This window comes from Bubalus bubalis, chromosome 13 (assembly GCF_019923935.1).
Source record: "Bubalus bubalis isolate 160015118507 breed Murrah chromosome 13, NDDB_SH_1, whole genome shotgun sequence".
Lineage (NCBI taxonomy): Eukaryota > Metazoa > Chordata > Mammalia > Artiodactyla > Bovidae > Bubalus > Bubalus bubalis.
Window position 1 is genome coordinate 73209380 of NC_059169.1, and position 18189 is coordinate 73227568.

Here is an 18189-nt window from a genome sequence, read left to right on the forward strand (position 1 = left end):
GGAAATTCCATGGACAGAGGAGCCTGGTGGGATATAGTCCATGGAGTTGCAAAGAACTGAACATAACTGGGTGACTTTCACTTCACTTCACTTCATTTTTGCATTTACTTCTAAATATATTTGCATATCTATAGCTTCTGAATTTGCTTACTATATGTATGTTTTATGACTTGGACATAAAACAGATTCTGTGCCTATTTCCCAAATCATCTGAGATTTTTTTATTATCGATAAAGGTGAGATGATAGGATAATGGACCAGATGAACCTCACAATGTCTCTTCTGGGCATGAGAATCTAAGAGCCATGTGTGTATACGATTTTGCTTGTCCCAGATTGTCACTTTGCAGATAAGTCACTTTAATCATTTACTTGCAGAGGAAGAGAAGTATGCCTTTGTCAACTGGATAAACAAAGCCCTGGAAAATGACCCCGATTGTCGGCATGTCATCCCAATGGATCCTAACACCAATGATCTCTTCAGTGCTGTTGGAGATGGCATCGTGCTTTGGTAAAAAAAACACTCCCTTCTTGGCTTCCAAAAGTTTCCCTAAAAAAAAAAAAAAGTTTCCCTAGAATTTTCTGGAATACCCACCATCACTGTGTTGATCCTTTTAGGCTCACTTCCTTTGATGCTTAGCTGGATCTGATGCTTTTCTGGATTTTCATGTGGAAGGTCCAGGAGAGCAAACTGATTTCAAAAGCAATTTATGGGACTTCCCTGGTGGTCCAGCAGTTAGAACTTCCGCTTCCAACGCAGGGGGTGGGGGTTCAATCCCTGGTCAGGGATCTAAAATCCCACAGGCCTCTCAGCCAAAAAACCAAAATACAAAGTAGAGGCAATACTGTAACACATTTAATAAAGACTTAAAAATGGTCCACTTCTTTTTTTTTTAAAGCAACTAATAATGAGATATATAAAACTACTCTTACTCGGGTGGAGGAGAGGGAGGCATAGATTAGAGAGAAACGTGAATACGGGGCCATAGGAACACAAGGTCAATAGCAATTACTTTTGGATTCTATGCCATTCTTCTTTATCTGAGCACGGCCTGTCGTGAGAGTGCATAGAACTGAATAGGAAACAGCAGCATGATGATCGAAGCACCTGACGCCAGTCCTCAAGCAGAGGGACTACTGCGTGGTGCTCACATGCTGGGGGCGCCTGGAAGAGGAGGGCTATGTCCTCTCCACGGGAGGCCTCTCGGCGCCGTCGGTCCATTCAGGACAGTGTCTTTGAAAGAGCCGCTGTGGCTGTTGCTTTGGCAGCCTCTCTGATATAGTGAGACGTGGTGTAATTGAGGAGGCTTGAAATGCCTCGTCTCAGGTGGGCTCAGGAATTGAAGGAAAGGATGAGTGGGCAGGATTTTAACCGCCACCCACCCCCCACATCCTTCCTCTGCTCTGACCAGAGCAATTGCATTTTATTTATTAGAGTTCACTGTGAGATTTCACTTTTATAAAGTTCAACTTTAAAAAAAAAGTTATCAAGAACCTAGCGCACAGGATCAGGTCCTGACTCCTTCCGTGGGTACCCCATGCATCGCCCGGTCTTCCCTCAATCTCCTAGCCCTACCTGCCAAGACCTGCATGACTCAGGCCCCCAGTCCAGGGTACCAGTGAAGGGCTCCACCAGCAGCCATGCTCACTCTTCCCCATACACAGCCTGCTTACATCTTGCAACTCCAGCTTTGCCTTTTATTTTCCTTTTTAAGAATGCCCTTCCCCACCCTCTCCTCCTACATGAATCCATTTACTATAAAGGTTTCTGGTCTGTTCCAACTCCTGGTGATCTCTCCCTTCACTGAATTCTTAAAGCGCATATAGTTTGTAGTCCTTAGGGAGCCATTATAGTGTTCTGCTTTGGACTGTTAACATAACTTTATCTTTTGTCTCTGAAATTTGGCTATAAGCTTTTCTTTTTAATAAATAAATTGTATTTTTAAATAATAAAATAAATAAAATTAAATAATAGAATAAATTTATTTATTTGGCTACACTGGGTCTTAGTTGCAGAACATAGGATCTTTAATCTTAGTTGGGGCATGCAGGGTCTATTTAGTTGAGGCATGCAGTATCTAGTTCCCTGAGCAGGGATTGAACCCTGGCCCTCTCCACTGGGAGCATGGAGTCTTAGCCCCTGAACCACCAGGAGAGTCCCCCAACTATAAGCTTTTCAAAGGCAGGGATATCTTTTTCTTTTCTGAGCCACGCTGCTCTCCTTCCATCTCTCATAGCTTCCAGTTCACTATTAGTTTCATATTTTTCAAATAATGATTTAGGGGTTTGTTTTGCCTAAATTTCAGTGAAGTGCTTTTTATTTAAATAATATACATACACACACACACACGGCAAAGTTGTGGAAATACATACTTAAAGAACAACCATAAGAAAAGGTAGTTGCTTAAAAATTGTTAGGAAAGATGTCAATGCTGATTTCTTTTATTTAAAAAAGGAAGTCACATTCAAGTTTATTATTCTTTGATTTTGTTGTTGTTCCTTTGGATTTTTTTTCTCCCAACTTATCTTTAAATAAGATGGAAGTGGCCAAAGAACTTTTATTTTTAATAACCTCATGGAGGTTAAACCAATGCAAAGTGGATAAAATCAGTTTTTCATAATTAATAATTGCTTATTTTGAATGTCTGGTCAATATGTTAGATACGTAAGTGGCAGACATTTCTAAAGTACAGATACTGTAATGATTACAGGAGATAATAAAACATTTCATCATATGGTTAGTTGAAGGTATAGAGTTTGACTAGATATCAAATAGAAATTTAGACATTATATACACTCAGATTGTGTATGGATAATCTTCTATATGGTGGGGGCAAGTCTCATGACTGAGAAAGAGAAGAACTCATGGAGAATTTGCTTTGGCTATCTACCCAGAATTTCCTAATTAAAGGGACCCAGAATAATTGTTCAGCTTTTTGGTGGATGAATGAAGTAGGATCCTTATTTCTTGCTTCACTGTATTAGTAAGACTTCAAGGAGGATTAACCTTTTCCACAAATAGTTTGAATCTAGTTAAAATTGCATGACCGATTTTATATTTGAACACTGAGTAGCGCAGATTATGGTGCTGTCTTATCTGCTTATGGCATCACTAGAATTTTAATTCCATGTCATTAGGCTCTTTTATTTAGAAGCCTGCTTTCTTTCATTGTTTCTCTTTCAGTAAAATGATCAATCTGTCAGTGCCAGACACAATTGATGAGAGGACCATCAACAAAAAGAAACTCACCCCTTTCACCATTCAGGTACGTCTTCCCTGTTTCCTTAATTAATGTAGCATCGTGCTTAGAAGGCATGGATCATCACTGCCAAGCCGGGCTTTTTCAGATGTTCAAACATTATTCCTCCAACCCAGGCTCTGGGCTGGTGATCTGTCATGACCAGTGGGCACAGGGGAAAACATTTTTACTTCGTCTTTTATTAATATTGTGGGGCTAGGGGGAGTTGGTGAGTGTTAGTCATTGGGGGTAGACTTTGTTTGTTTTGGCCACTTATGAATAAAATTCACACTGGCTCAAGTTTTAACTCAGACTTCCCCTGGCAATTTATCTTTGAGCTGATGCCAGATACACAGCATTTTATCTGAAAAGATTAGCCTTTCTAAGAAGTGAGGGGGTGAACACGGGAAATGCTCCGGCAGCCTCCACAATGGTGAAGGGTGCAGCCACTGGTGTGATAAATATAACTTATTTTTATGCCCTCGATTTGTTGATTAACTGGAACAGTGACTGGTAGTAAGTAAGCTGCGTTTCTGTGCTGTGTTCCAGCGTTTTAACACTATTGTAATCTTCTCGCTTGGAAGCCACGTCTCACTTCTTAAATCATGAACAATAAATTATGTCCTGTTTGGATTTAAGCAACCCTGTGTTCCTAAAAAATGGAAGCTGCAATCAAAGCATGAACTATGATTAAATGTATATGAAGGCACTTAACGTCATATTTAATCTTGCTGTTAAATTTTAGTCTTTGCCGTAACTGGACCCCATATTTTTTTTACTTGTCATCTGAGCTCTGTGTGTGTGTGCTCAGTCGCTCAGTTGTGCCAGAATCTTTGTAACCCCATGGGACTGTAGCCCACCAGGCTCCTCTGTCCATAGGATTTCCCAGGCAAGAATACTGGAGTGGGTTGCCATTTCCTACTCCAGGAGATCTTCTCGACCCAGGGATCGAACCCACATCTCCTGCGTCTCCTGCATTGGCAGGCAGATTCTTTACCACGGAGCCACCTGGGAAGCCCTTTCTTCTCATAGTTCTCTTCCAAATTCCCTGGTGGCCTGTGTTTTGTAAACAAGTTCTATAGATCTTTGATTCTGGTAAGTTCTGCTTTGCAGACCCAGAATAGTAGTACAGTTGAGCCTTGAACAACAGGAGGGTTGGGGTGTCAACCCTCTGCTCCATCCGAAATCTGAATATAATTTACAGTCTGTGCTTCCTGTACTTGGTTCTTCCATAACCATGGTTCTTCATCTGTGGACTCAACCAGCCATAGATCGTGAAGTTCTATAGTATTCACTATATTTATACATTGGAGAAGGAAATGTATACTCCAGTATTCTTGCCTGGAGAATTCCATGGGTGGAGGAGCCTGGTGGGCCCTAGTCCGTGAGGTCACAAAGAGTTGGACATGACTGAGTGACTAACACAATATTTGTACATAGTGGGTCCATACACTTATGTGGGTCTGAGCAGCTCAAACCCATGGCTTTCAAGGTCAGCTACATAAAAACCTTGATTGAAAACTTCACTGACCCTATTCCAACTGTATATGTGCCACCTTACATAGATTGTTATTAGTTTATAAGAACATATAATCTGTATGTGTGTGGATAGGCATATGTGTATCTTTATATATGTTGTGTGTACTCAAGGACCCTAGATATTATGGATACTCAATAAATTATCCTAGTAAAAACCACCATGTCTTTTCCAAGAAGTTGATTTGTATCTTTTTCATTCTTTCAATATCTAGTCTGCAAGTCAAAAAGCTGTTTTGGTGTTCTCTTTTATGACCTTGATTTTCATCAACAGCTGGGTTATTGACAATAACCAGTGACAAGACAGTGACTGTCCTCAAAGGTGCCCCTTGACTGCTGGCTGATGGAGATGCTGAGTGTGGAGGCTCCATCACAGAGCAGTGTGAAAAAATAGGACTCGTTAGTTTCATCCTGACCAGGGTGAGCTGCCTGATCCTAGTATCTAGGTGGCTAGATTTTCTCTTCCAGATATTCCTGCTTTTTTCCGATATTTAAGCCTAGTGAAGACAATGCCTCTAGACCCGTGAACTTTCCGGAAGCAAAACACTGTTGCTTCGCCAGTCAATAATGATCATTTGGCATCTGCAAAGTCAAAAACAAGACTTGCATTACTTTTTCTCCTTCAGGAAAATTTGAACCTGGCTCTGAACTCTGCCTCAGCCATCGGGTGCCACGTGGTTAATATCGGCGCTGAGGACTTAAAGGAGGGGAAGCCTTACCTGGTCCTGGGACTGTTGTGGCAGGTTATCAAGATCGGGTTATTTGCCGACATCGAGCTCAGCAGAAACGAAGGTATGAGCAAAGCCTCAGACGTGAATAATGGCCTGACTTTTCGTTAATGCCGATGTCGAGGGTTGTACAAGGAAGATGTCATGAGTTGTCAAGCTCAGAATCTTCAGTTTTTGAAACTATAGTTATATCCAGTCCATTTTACTATAACCCATTCTGTCCACACTGCCCAGACTTTTTAAAACAACAAAGCAAATGCCTTTTAAAGACCACAGACTCATAAGGAGGCTTGTTTAGAACCTGTAGTTCTGTCTAGCTGTCTGGGACTCCAACCTCAAGAGCTTTTCTGAGTTCACCTTGCCTTTAGACGCTTTGTAACAAATTAGGCTATTTTAAACTTGGATTTTACAAAGCAATTCGCATTCATATATAGCAGTGATAGTACCAGATTAGGAGAAATGCAATCTCTTTTTACCAAGATTGTAGGAAATTATATTTAGGGGTTCAGAGTTCTCAACCAGATATCATAGCTGTCAGTCTTACTCCATCTGCTGTCAGCATCCTAACTGTTTCAACAGTTCAGCCTGTCCCTTGGACAGTAGTAGTATTGACAGATTCAATACTAAGCACTGTTACCTTTCATTTTTCCTGTATAGATCCTACTAATATGACATCTGTAGCCAGAGTCTGGCCTTTAGTTATATACACATTTTATGAACACGTCCAAATCAAAATACCCAGTGAAGACTTCTGGGGTACCATTTGAAAACCAGTGTATTATATTAAACAGAATATAGAGAATTGAAAAGCAAATAGGGAAACGTAGAACACATCAGAAAGAATATTGATTTGCAAATAATGACCTCAGCTACATTTAGACCTTCTTGCCAAGCAGAAGTGATTTAATTCATCCGGGAAACACAGAGGAAAGAGTTAATTGCACTTTTTTGACTTGCTGTCATTATGCAGGTAAGCATTTGAAATATTAAACACCTATGAAAATAAACAAAAGGACATTGTCATTATCACAAAATTGATCTCTTGAAAGTAAAAATGTCCTATCATGAAATGTGTTCTAACAGACCCAGCAGAGTATTCCGAGTCAATGGTCTTGATCATTCCCACAGCTCTGCGCCTGTACTCTTAGGCCTGGTGCTGACATTCATTGGTGTCATGCCTTCTCCACCCATAGAGGCTTCCCTGGTGGCTCAGATGGTAAAGAATCTGTCTGCAATTCTGCAGGAGACCCGGGTTCGATCCATGGGTCAGAAAGATCCTCTGGAGAAGAGAATGACTACCCATTCCAGTATTCTTGCCTGGAGTATTCCATGGACAGTCTGGATGTCACAAAGAGTCAGACACGACTAAGCAATTCAATTTCACTTTCTTCTCCACCCCCAAAATGGGGATAATAAATAGGCTCATAATACCTTATACCTCTTCTTAGGGAATAATACTAAGATGTTTATTCCATGGGCAAGGCTATACATCCCTTTATCCCAGAGAGATAGCTTGGTACCTTTGCCTTCCCAGCAGGGCTCAATTTAAATTGTCACTAACCCCCCACTCCTGATCCCCTGCATTTATTTAAGTTGTCACTGATCCCCCCCGCCCCAAGTATCCCCTGTGCTCATTTTTCTTCGGTCGTTGTGTTTCTTCAGCGCTGGCTGCTCTTCTGAGAGAAGGGGAGAGCCTGGAAGACCTGATGAAACTCTCTCCCGAGGAGCTCCTGCTGAGATGGGCTAATTACCACCTGGAAAACGCAGGCTGCAACAAAATCAACAACTTCAGCAGCGACATCAAGGTAGGAGGACTGGAGTTGGAATGTGACTAAAACCACAGCAGTGGAGGGAATATGGGTGTTAATGGAGGCGGATAAAGATACGGGCTTCGTCTCTTCAGAAGTTCAGGGCTGGTTGGAGTGGCCGGTGCTGCTTTGGAGCCCATGCCATTCTCAGATCCGTGTGCAGCCCCAGCTCTGGGCCACATGCAGATCTGTCCGAGACCCTAGTAACTGCATGGCATCGAACATGATGGGTGTTCCCTAGAGTTTCAACATCCCGATACAGAGGGATGAGGGTGAAATAGACAAAGGGCAAGAGATAAGACTGATTTTCAGGTGAAGAGAGCCTCCATAGGATTCTAATGTCTTTCTGATTTTGTCAACGGGAGCATCAGATGGGGATTCCTTTCCAAAGAAAATCAAACCAGGATTACTCTTCTAATTACACTAATCATAGCAAAGACTGCACGCCAGGTACTGTTCTAACTGCCTTATGCATGTATCGACTCTGCTAATCCTCACGACACGTCTTTGAGATAAGGGTTATTCTTTGCTCATTTTGCAGGTAAGGAAACCCAGGTAAAGAGAATATAAGTAACTTGTTCAAGTTCACAGAGCTGGAGAATGGGGCCCGGGCTCTACTTGAGCAGTTGATCTCCATGGTCCTTGATCACCATACACAGTGCTCCGCTAAAAACAATTTGTAAACTTCTTGAAAGCTTTGCATTTGTAGAAACCAGAGTGATACTGTAAAGATAATGATTCTGGAAATCATCTGCAATGAGAATTAACCCCAGAAAATGTAGAAGACACAATTAGTCCTACAACAGGGATCCAAAGGTTGAAAAGCTAAGGAAACACACTTTGCGGTTTGCAAGTTTGTGAAAAGTTCCATGTCAGGGTGGAAGGACCAGCTGGTTGGCATTGATGACAGATATATCCAGATAGAAAGAGCTTAAGGAGCAGGAAGGAATGTCAGTCCCCAGTAGGAAAAGGTATGAGATGCTGGTGTGCAAGGTGAGGAAAATAATTCAGTCTTCCACTTTCTCAAAAGTTAAAAAGACATTTTCTCCAAAGAGGAAGGGTCAGAGGAAAGGTCATGTGACTCACTGAGCGTCAACTCCAGCTTTTAATTCTTGAGTGACAGCTTCCCTCTTTCTCTGGCTTTTAAAATTCAAGGTCTGCCAGGCACAGTACCAGTTAGAGCAAAGCTTCTAGATGGAAAGTCCCCTATTCCTTAGGACATAAGCTAGTAATGCCATTTTTTTTTCTAACTACACAGTTTCATTGGTTATTCGCATTCTTCTGGCACGAGCAGCCAGCCTAGAATTAGCAGTTGGACAGCATTATCTCCCTCTGCACTAAACAGTTAGACTTGGCCATTATTTCAGCCACACTTTTCAGACAAAATTAGGATGCTTAGTCTGAGCCATAAATGTACCTGATTTCCTGTGACTGAAAGGCTGTGTTCTTTAGAACATGAGGTGGGAGCTGGCAGGCTGAGCACAGGTACAGGGGTTGTGGCTGTTCTCCAGGAGCAGCTGCATCACCACCGAGGTCAGTGCTGAGACGTATAAGTCAACATCTGGCAACTTGAGGGGATGCCTTTAAATCACAACAAGTCAGCAAAGGAGGAGCAAACACCCAACACAGAGTGAAACACGTTTCTTAGGGTCCCATGAAATGAGATGACTCTTAGCAAAGCTAAACGGATGTGACATGTGACATGCAGATTTTATTCATGCCTAACATCTGCATGGAGGGCTTCCCTGGTGGCTCAGATGGTAAAGAACCCGCCTGCTAATGCAGGAGACCTGGGTTCGCTCCCTGGGTTGGGGAGATCCCCTGGAGAAGGAAATGGCAACCCACTCCAATATTCTTGCCTGGAGAATCCCAAGGACAGAGGAGCCTGGTGGGCCACAGTCCATGGGGTTGCAAGGGTAGGACACGACTTAGGGACTAAAGAACAGAGCAGCTGCATGGAACTTTCACTGACTTTGAAAGAGCTATAGCAGAAAGTAAGAGAAGGGGAGGGTAGGAGGAAGAGACGCAAATCTGGTCCCGGATGCAGCATCCAGGCCTGGCTCTGTCTCTTCTCATCTTTCCAAGGTCACAAGGGTGAGCGTACCTCTGGTTTCCTCAGGCTCTACCCAGTTTTAAAAAACAAACAGAGAAACAGATGTCTTTCAGCGATTTAAACAACAAATTAACTGAAAATTTGTATGCTTTCATTGAATGAGAAACTTTGACTGTGATTCGGAATTCTTGTCAATAAACCTATTTCCAGAATCTAAGAAAACATAATTCAATATCTATATCCTGAGATAATGAAATTTAATCACTTTTTCTAGCTTCTTGATCAATATTAAGTGCACTTAATATTTCTCCTTTGGCATAAAGACTGCTTGTGAATGCTTCAATTTTTTGTCTGTGAAATCTTTTTCTTTTGCTGATTGTCCATTTAAATGTATTTTTAAACTCTGCTTTAAACTTCTGCTTCCTTTTTCTGTCACTTTTTTTTTTTAATTAAACCTTAGCTGACTGACTTCTACAGCAATATAAAGGTATATATATTTTCCTGTATACAATTTAATACATGTAAATGAATTATTTTCTCCCCTGAGGGCAGCAGAATAGTATTTGCTTCTTTGGGTTGCCTTTTATGTATGTCCTGTATTTTTAACTGTTATACTTCTTTTAGAAAGAAAGGCAAATAAATATAATATGTAAAGGACAAGTGGAAAATTAAAATTAGCGAATGTTCCCAGCTTTGTTAATTAAGTTGCATTCTTGAATGATAGTTGGATAAGAAATGAAATATGTTTGCTTTGGGGAAATTATTGTTGTGCTAAGTGTGTAATTAGCTATGCCATCTTGAAATTGTAATTTCCTCATTTCTCACAGGACTCGAAAGCTTATTACCACCTGCTTGAACAGGTGGCTCCAAAAGGAGATGAAGAAGGTATTCCTGCTGTTGTTATTGACATGTCAGGACTGAGGGTAAGTCCACACCCCAAGTCATGTGTCAATGCCATTATTCCTCTGCATTGGTGGTTCCATTGCCCTGCGTGATGCTGGCTCAAGGTCCATGAGTGCACAGCTCTGCTTAGAGCCCTGTTAAATTTTTAAAAACTGTTAACAGTTTGGGGTAGTAATTGTGGAAGATTGAATCTGGAAATAAACATCAAGCAAAGAGAGGCGTGGAGTCCACGCATGGCAACAAAAGATCCTGAATTACACAGTGTAGTTCCTACATATCACAACCAGGACCTAACTCGGCCAAAAAATAAATAAATATTTTTTAAAAAGAAATTTCAAAGAAAAAAACTCATTCCTGAATGAGAAGTAAAGCATCTGAAATATATAATCTATAGTATTAACTAGTAAAGCATCATATTAAGAGATAATTCCAGTTTTAGTAAGTTCTAGTTGTCTGAAAATTAGTGCTTTCATAGACTTTTAAGAGCATTAAAAGGCAGTGAACTGTGTTTCAACAAAACTTAAGTCTTCTATTATAAGAGTCTTCTTATAAATGACTAGAAATTCTCTAGTCCTATTTGAATAGACTTTTTTGTTTGTTTGTTTAAAAAAAGCTTTTATTCATTTTTGATCAGGGGAAGGACAATCTCAGTGTCAACTTATCACCTAATCATATATTTGAACTTACAAGATGTACTGCCCTAAAGACACAGCACCTACTGACTTGACAACATAACTTAAAATGAAAATCTCCTTTCTGTCCCCTAAGGTTGCATGTTGAAAGAATAAACAATCCCTTGCAATAGCCAACACTGGTACTTGGCTTAGGTTTAAGGTCAAATAGCAAAACAAGGCCAAAAGCATTATAACTTGATAGCCCATCAAGTACAAACATCACTGGAATAAAGAAAGTTGCAGGCACCAAAGAAAACAAGAGGCAGATTCATTAGCACAAAAAAAATTTACACGTGGTTGAAGGTGAGGTGAACTATTCCACAAGTAAACATGTATGCCAATCCTAAGGCGAACATGAAACCAAAGCAACAAGACCGAAAACATTAAACTCAGTTAACTACACTGAATGTAAAATTCAAAACTGGAACTTATCTAGGATATCCTCCCAAATCTAGAGCTAAAAGGCGTTCTTTTTAATGCACCAGGAAGATGTGTTGTAATGACATGACTTGGTCACGCTAAGACTTGCATTTACATGAGAATCAAGGGTTATCCTTCTCCTTTATTCTTTAATGTCTGAGTGTGATTATGCTCAACTACTCAGCTCATGCACTAACCGCATAAAAAAATGACTGAAACCCACAACCCATGCCGTCTAAGAACTCACACCATCGAACAGTTAATGCCCAGTACAGCTTCCTAACAATGCCCCAAGAGAAAACATTTTGTTCAGTTTGGTGCTTGCTGTGATATAAAACCAACAGAATAGAATACAATTAATTGACTCAGCTACTACTTCAAATCTTTTAATCTAAGTTTTGTTCAAACTTTAATAACTTCATACCTATTTGCCAAAATTGTTGTGTAAAATCTAACTATATCTGATATTCTTAACCAGTAGCTCCTATAACACAGTTTTAGCCGCCCCACCCCACAATGGGTATATCTGGGCATTTAAATCAAGAAAACAAAGTTATGATATTATGATTAGTCAAAGCTCTTTCTAGCAGACCACTGAATACAACAATCCATTAAAAAATGCCTTTCCGGAGACAAGAACAAAGCAAAACATTTTCTTCATAAAAGGAGCTACCCGCATGCTTTGTGCCATTAAAAATTTACTTTTCAAAATATAACCAGAGACTCATGGTCTACTAGAAAGCTCCCACTAATCACAACAGTATAACTATGCCACAGAAGCTTTCATGACAATGTCTCCAGATAGGCAGAGAGGAAACAACATTCCTTCCAAGGAGTAAGCATCTTTTAATTTCATGGCTGCAGTCACCATCTGCAGTGATTTTGGAGCCCAAAAAAATAAAGTCTGACACTGTTTCCACTGTTTCCCCATCTATTTCCCATGAAGTGATGGGACCAGATGCCATGATCTTCGTTTTTTGAATGTTGAGCTTTAAGCCAACTTTTTCACTCTCCACTTTCACTTTCATCAAGAGGCTTTTTAGTTCCTCTTCACTTTCTGCCATAAGGGTGGTGTCATCTGCATATCTGAGGTTATTGATATTTCTCCCGGCAATCTTGATTCCAGCTTGTGTTTCTTCCAGCCCAGCGTTTCTCATGATGTACTCTGCATAGAAGTTAAATAAACAGGGTGACAATATACAGCCTTGATGAACTCCTTTTCCTATTTGGAACCAGTCTGTTGTTGCGTGTCCAGTTCTAACTGTTGCTTCCTGACCTGCATACAAATTTCTCAAGAGGCAGATCAGGTGGTCTGGTATTTCCATCTCTTTCAGAATTTTCCACAGTTTATTGATGTTCAATCTGAAGTCTGCAAAGCCAAACTGGTATTATATATTTATCAGTGACACTATGTAGGTTAAATTTTATCTTGTCAGAGTTGCACGTACACCAGTTGAATGTAGGTAAAGAAGTTAAACTAATCAAAAGCGCTTGTTTGCAGATGTAAATATTTTTAATGAACTAAAAATAAGTGTAATTTATTATTTAATAAATGAACTTTTCGTGAAGTTTGTACAAGAAGATTGCCTGGAGAAGGGAACGGCTACCCACTCCAGTATTCTTGCCTGGAGAATCGCATGGACAGAGGAGCCTGATGGGCTACAGTGCATGGGGTTTCAAAGAGTTGGACACGACTGAGTGACTAATATTACTACTGCTGCTGCTATGCCAGAAGATAATAAAAAGAAAGCCTAATGGTTGAAAATAATTAAGATCAACTTAAATGATAAAATTGTAGAATCTATTGCATCTCTTTAAAAACGAGATAGCCATTCATCTGAAATGGTCCTGCTCTGTATAAAGATAGGAGGACTCGATTAATTAAGTAGATATTCCTCTTACTTGAAACTCTGATTTGTGTGTGTGTATGTGTGTTAATCACTCAGTCATGTCTGAATCTTCATGACCCATAAACTGTAGCCCACCAGGCTCCTCTGTCCATGGGAGGATACTGGAGTAGGTAGCCAGTCCTTTCTCTAGGGGATCTTCCCAACCCAGGGATAGAACCTGGGTCTCCCACATTGCAGGCAGATTATTTACTGTCTGAGCCACCAGGGAAGTGCCCTTGTGATCTGGGTCCAGGCAAATAGAAGGAATGATTTGCTCTTATTAGGTGTCTACCTGAGGTCGAACACTGAGGGTTTTGGTAAGATGCCCATCTGTTTTTCATGTAACCCGTGTCTGCTTTGTGTCTGGAGAAGCTCTGACCCAGCCTTGAGATGGGTGTCCTTTTCCATCGCAGGAGAAAGACGACATCCAGAGGGCAGAATGCATGTTGCAGCAGGCGGAGAGGCTGGGCTGCCGCCAATTTGTCACGGCCACAGATGTTGTCCGAGGAAACCCCAAGCTGAACTTGGCTTTTATTGCCAACCTCTTTAACAAATACCCTGCCCTGCACAAGCCTGAGAATCAGGACATCGACTGGGGGGCTCTTGAAGGTAACTGGAAACCAGTTGCGTAAATGTTCTGAGAAGCAGTCGCGGTTGTAATTCAAGAGTAATTCAGAATCACCTCCTAAGCAAACATAAGCCCCTCACGTGGGAGATTTGCGAACAGGTCATCAATTCTCTGGTACCTAACAAAGAGAATAAATAGATTAATCAAGTCAATTACAGCCAAGGAGGAATAATCAACTACCATTCTATCGCATCCATTATACATGGGCTTCATCCATTATCAGAATTAAATGTTTTAGGGAAGACAGTGCATTTAATTATTGGATGAAATAAATCCTGAGTTCCAAAAGCCTAATTTATGTACTTAATGGACTGAGTGTTAATTCCTAGAGGCAAGAAATTGCAGCCACTTGTTATCTAAAAGTGATATTTAACTTATGCTAAGAGGTGCTTACTGAGGTTTTTGTTTTGTCTCTGATTTGGGTAATGGGGGTCATGGAATAATATTTTGAGGCAAAATCCATGACAGTTATATTTAGGGGGTTAATGCCCTAAACCTAGATAAAAGTCACATAGCTTTTAGTCAGGTTCTAATAGGTGAAGTTGCCAGAGTTGTTTTTCTCTTTTTTCCATTGTGAATGAGTCCCAATATTGAGATAGAAAAATCAATGCAGAAATAATAATAAATGAATATCCCCCAAGAAAGGAAATCTACATTTTAAAGATTAATCCTTTTCTACAGTGCTTTACTCCAGCTGGAAATGCAGTCAATCCATGTTCTAACGCTCTGCATTTGTATGATTGATGTATGGTGGTCAGGGGCCCATGCATTCTGTTGACTACCAAGTTTGTATGCCAAGCCCTCTCATCACCCATTTCCAGCTGCTTCTAGATCATCTACATTTGGGTCCATCACTGTCGCTTGAAATTCAGCGTATTGATCAGAATTGATCAATATGAAAAGCAGAATTGATCATTTCCTCCCTCCTGCATTGCCTCTCTACCCACCCCCCAACCTCCCATCCCATCCACTCTCATTTAGAAATTCTCCATTTCCATGAATCATACCACATTTTTCTCTTTTCAGTCACCAAAACCCTGGGTTCCACTTTGGTATCTTCCTCTCCTTCACCCCTAAATCCCTTGAATCAGCAAATACTAATAATTCTTCCCACAGAATGACTTTTAGATTGTTGTTTTTCCTTTCTGCTCTTCCAGACTCTTACTAAATCATACACCAACTGTTTCAATAGGTCTTAGGGGCCTAGCCCTCCATCCATCAAGCACTTGAATGCGCCCATGTGCTGGTGTCAAACACTCTCCCCTCTGTGTGTTTAATTTAAATGCATATTGCCTTTCAGTAATTCTGCGCACCGCTGCCAAACACATCATAGACTGCTTTCATTATAAGTCTGCCTTGCTCGAGAATTTATTATAGTAATTAAAAAGAACCCATAATGACTGTCATTGTCTAATATATCAACCAAAATCTGCTACCTGGCATCCAAAGATCCCCGATTCTGGTTCCAGCCACCAGACAGCCTTATCGGTGTGGACTGTACTACACAGATATCTGAAAAGTCAATCTCTAACAGTCTTAATACAGACCTTGTCTGTCATTCCCTTTGTGTTCATATTTACATAATCTCCTACCCTGCCCTCCTTACTTGTCCCCCCATATCCCCTCCTATTTCCTCTTTACCATTTAGATTTTACTAGTCCTCTAAGGTAGAGCTCAAATTGCACTGCCTCCAAATGTAGCCTGTACAATTCTTACCTTTATCTCAATTCAAACATAAATATCCACCTCATATGGTAGCCCTCGAGCTTGCATGATCCCTCTTTGATTCTCAAAACACATATTCTTCCAAAAAGAATGTAAGCCTTTGAGGGACAACCCTGAACAGTTTACCCTCATGGGCTCTTGTATGCTGTTAATAATAATAGATGCTGTTCTCATTGAACTGAAATGGAAAAAACAATTAATGCAGAATAGCAACCCTCATTCAAATCCGTTAGGGTTTTTATATTTTTTAATTCTACTTTCGGTGTTTGTGACAGCTGCTTTAGTTAAACTTTGATCATAAAAAAGCATATTTTCTTGGTGCCTGAAAGATAACTAGCCTTCATTCATTTAGGTGAGACGAGAGAAGAGCGGACGTTTAGGAACTGGATGAACTCCTTGGGTGTAAACCCGCGAGTCAATCATTTATACAGGTAAGAATATTGAGGGCCTCTTCCTGAATATGAGGTACCAAGACCTGTGAAGATGCCCAAGATTTCAGATATCACTCTGGTGTGCAGGTCTCGAAAAATGTGTGCACCTCAGTGAGAAGGGGGGAAACGTGAATTGAGCAGCAGGTGTTGAAAAACTCACTTCCATACACCAACCTTGCTATGTATTTAGTATAGCAAGTCCCCTACATGTGAATGAGTTCCATTCGGAGAGGGTGTTCATAAGTCCATTTTATTCAAAAGCCCAACGAAGTTAGCCTAGGTAACCAACTAACGCAATCAGCTATGTAGTACTGTACTGTAATAGGTTTATAATACTTTCCACACAAATAATACATTAAAAACAAACACAAAAATAAAGAAAAACATTTTTAATCTTACGGTACCTTGGAAAGTATTGTGGTACAGTACAACAGCTGGCACACAGGGGCTGGCATCAATGGACAGGCAAGAAATAAACATACTGTACTCTATATGCCCATCCTACGAGCATGTTCAGTCGCTCAGTCGTGTCCGACTCTTTGTTCCCCCATGGACTGTAGCCTGCCAGGCTCCTCTGTCCATGGAATTTCGCAGGCAAGAATACTGGAGTGGGTTGCCATTTCTTTCTCCAGAGGATCTTCCCAACCCAGGGATCAAACCCACATCTCCTCATTGGCAGGTAGATTCTTTTCCGCTGAGCCACCAGGGAAGGTGAAATGAAATCGCTCAGTCGTGTCCGATTCTTTGTGACCCCATAGACTGTAGCCTACCAGGCTCCTCTGTCCATGGGATTTTCCAGGCAATAGCACTGGAGTGGATTGCCATTTCCTTCTCCAGGGGATCTTCCCAACCCAGGGCTCGAGTCCGGGTCTCCCGCATTCTAGACAGACGCTTTACCGTCTGAGCCACCAGGGAGACCTGTACAGTAAAGTACGCAGAAGCATAGCCACTTGTAGGGGGTGCAGGCGCATGACAATGTACGCCAGACACGTGCTCTAACTTATGTGATTGGACATGCAAACATACATTCGCGTCTTTGAAAGTTTGCAACTTGAAGGTTCATATGTTGGGGACTTACTGTACAAAACTCATAATCCAGCAGCAAAAGAACAAATCGACTCTATGACGCATCTACCCAAGATCTGCTCACAAGCAGGCCAAACAGCAAATGTCCAGTTTGTGGGCATGTCTCCAATGCTGTTGGAGCTGTTTATTTTTCTGGAGAATATATGTTTCTGCTGAAGAGGCATTAGTGGTCACACCTGGAGGACACTTCTAGGAAGCTCCCTCCCTTTCTCTGAGTCAGAGTTTCCTCCCCTCTAAAGATGAAGTGACTGATACCAATATGGCCAAGTTGCTGGGAATGTTCCTTGAACTAATGTGTAAAGAATTGCCTGGCCCACTCCAGGCCCTCCATAAATGTTGGGTATCTGAGAATTCTTTGTGTTTGTTTTCATTTAGTGACTTATCAGATGCCCTGGTCATCTTCCAGCTCTATGAAAAGATTAAAGTCCCCGTTGACTGGAGCAGAGTAAACAAACCACCATACCCCAAACTGGGGGGTAACATGAAGAAGGTAAATGATGACTCTTGTGAGGTTCTGGTCGTCAGATGAAGTCATAAGCCCACAAGAGCAGCATGTGAATACTTTTATCAGGAAGCCAAGCTCAGATAAGAAATGCTTATCCAGGGATTAATTTAAGAGTACAGCAATCAGAAACCTGAGTGGTTTTTATTAAAGGGAGTTCATTATTTCAGCTGATTGCTTATTTATAATTCCGTGTTGTATGTCTTTAAGCGTCATGATGTAAAAATTCTAATTAAGATAATTAGAGCAAGCAGAGCTGTGGGGTGCCTTTCCCTCCAGCAAGATCCTCATTCTAATTTTCTAAAGGATCGAAACCTGTGCTAACAGTTTGACATATACAAATAGTATGGCTAGTGAGAACACATTGTTTTGTAAAAGCAGCCACAGCCATGAGGGTGGCACGAACATTTCCCACCATTTATCGTCCCTGTGACCCAGTAATCCGTGAATCGTAGCCACGGGAACCCCCATCCCATATGTCGGTCTACTGTGTGCTTACAGGATCTGGGTTTTCCAGGTCAGTCTCTACAAATGCAACTATTTTAGGGATGTTATAGACAGGTTATTT

At 41.0% G+C, this 18189-nt stretch overlaps 1 protein-coding gene across 3 annotated transcripts in view; it reads left to right on the forward strand.

Moving 5' to 3' along the window:
- LCP1 (lymphocyte cytosolic protein 1) overlaps positions 1–18189 on the forward strand; it is a 103089-nt gene that overhangs the window by 67294 nt on the left and 17606 nt on the right. For all 3 annotated transcript variants that reach the window (XM_044926809.2, XM_006072551.4, XM_006072552.4), the window contains exons 5-12: positions 378–510; positions 3184–3265; positions 5401–5566; positions 7165–7307; positions 10191–10286; positions 13663–13858; positions 15955–16033; positions 17495–17609. In XM_044926809.2, coding sequence (XP_044782744.1) covers positions 378–510; positions 3184–3265; positions 5401–5566; positions 7165–7307; positions 10191–10286; positions 13663–13858; positions 15955–16033; positions 17495–17609 — 1010 coding nt within the window. The remainder of the gene's footprint in view (positions 1–377; positions 511–3183; positions 3266–5400; positions 5567–7164; positions 7308–10190; positions 10287–13662; positions 13859–15954; positions 16034–17494; positions 17610–18189) is intronic.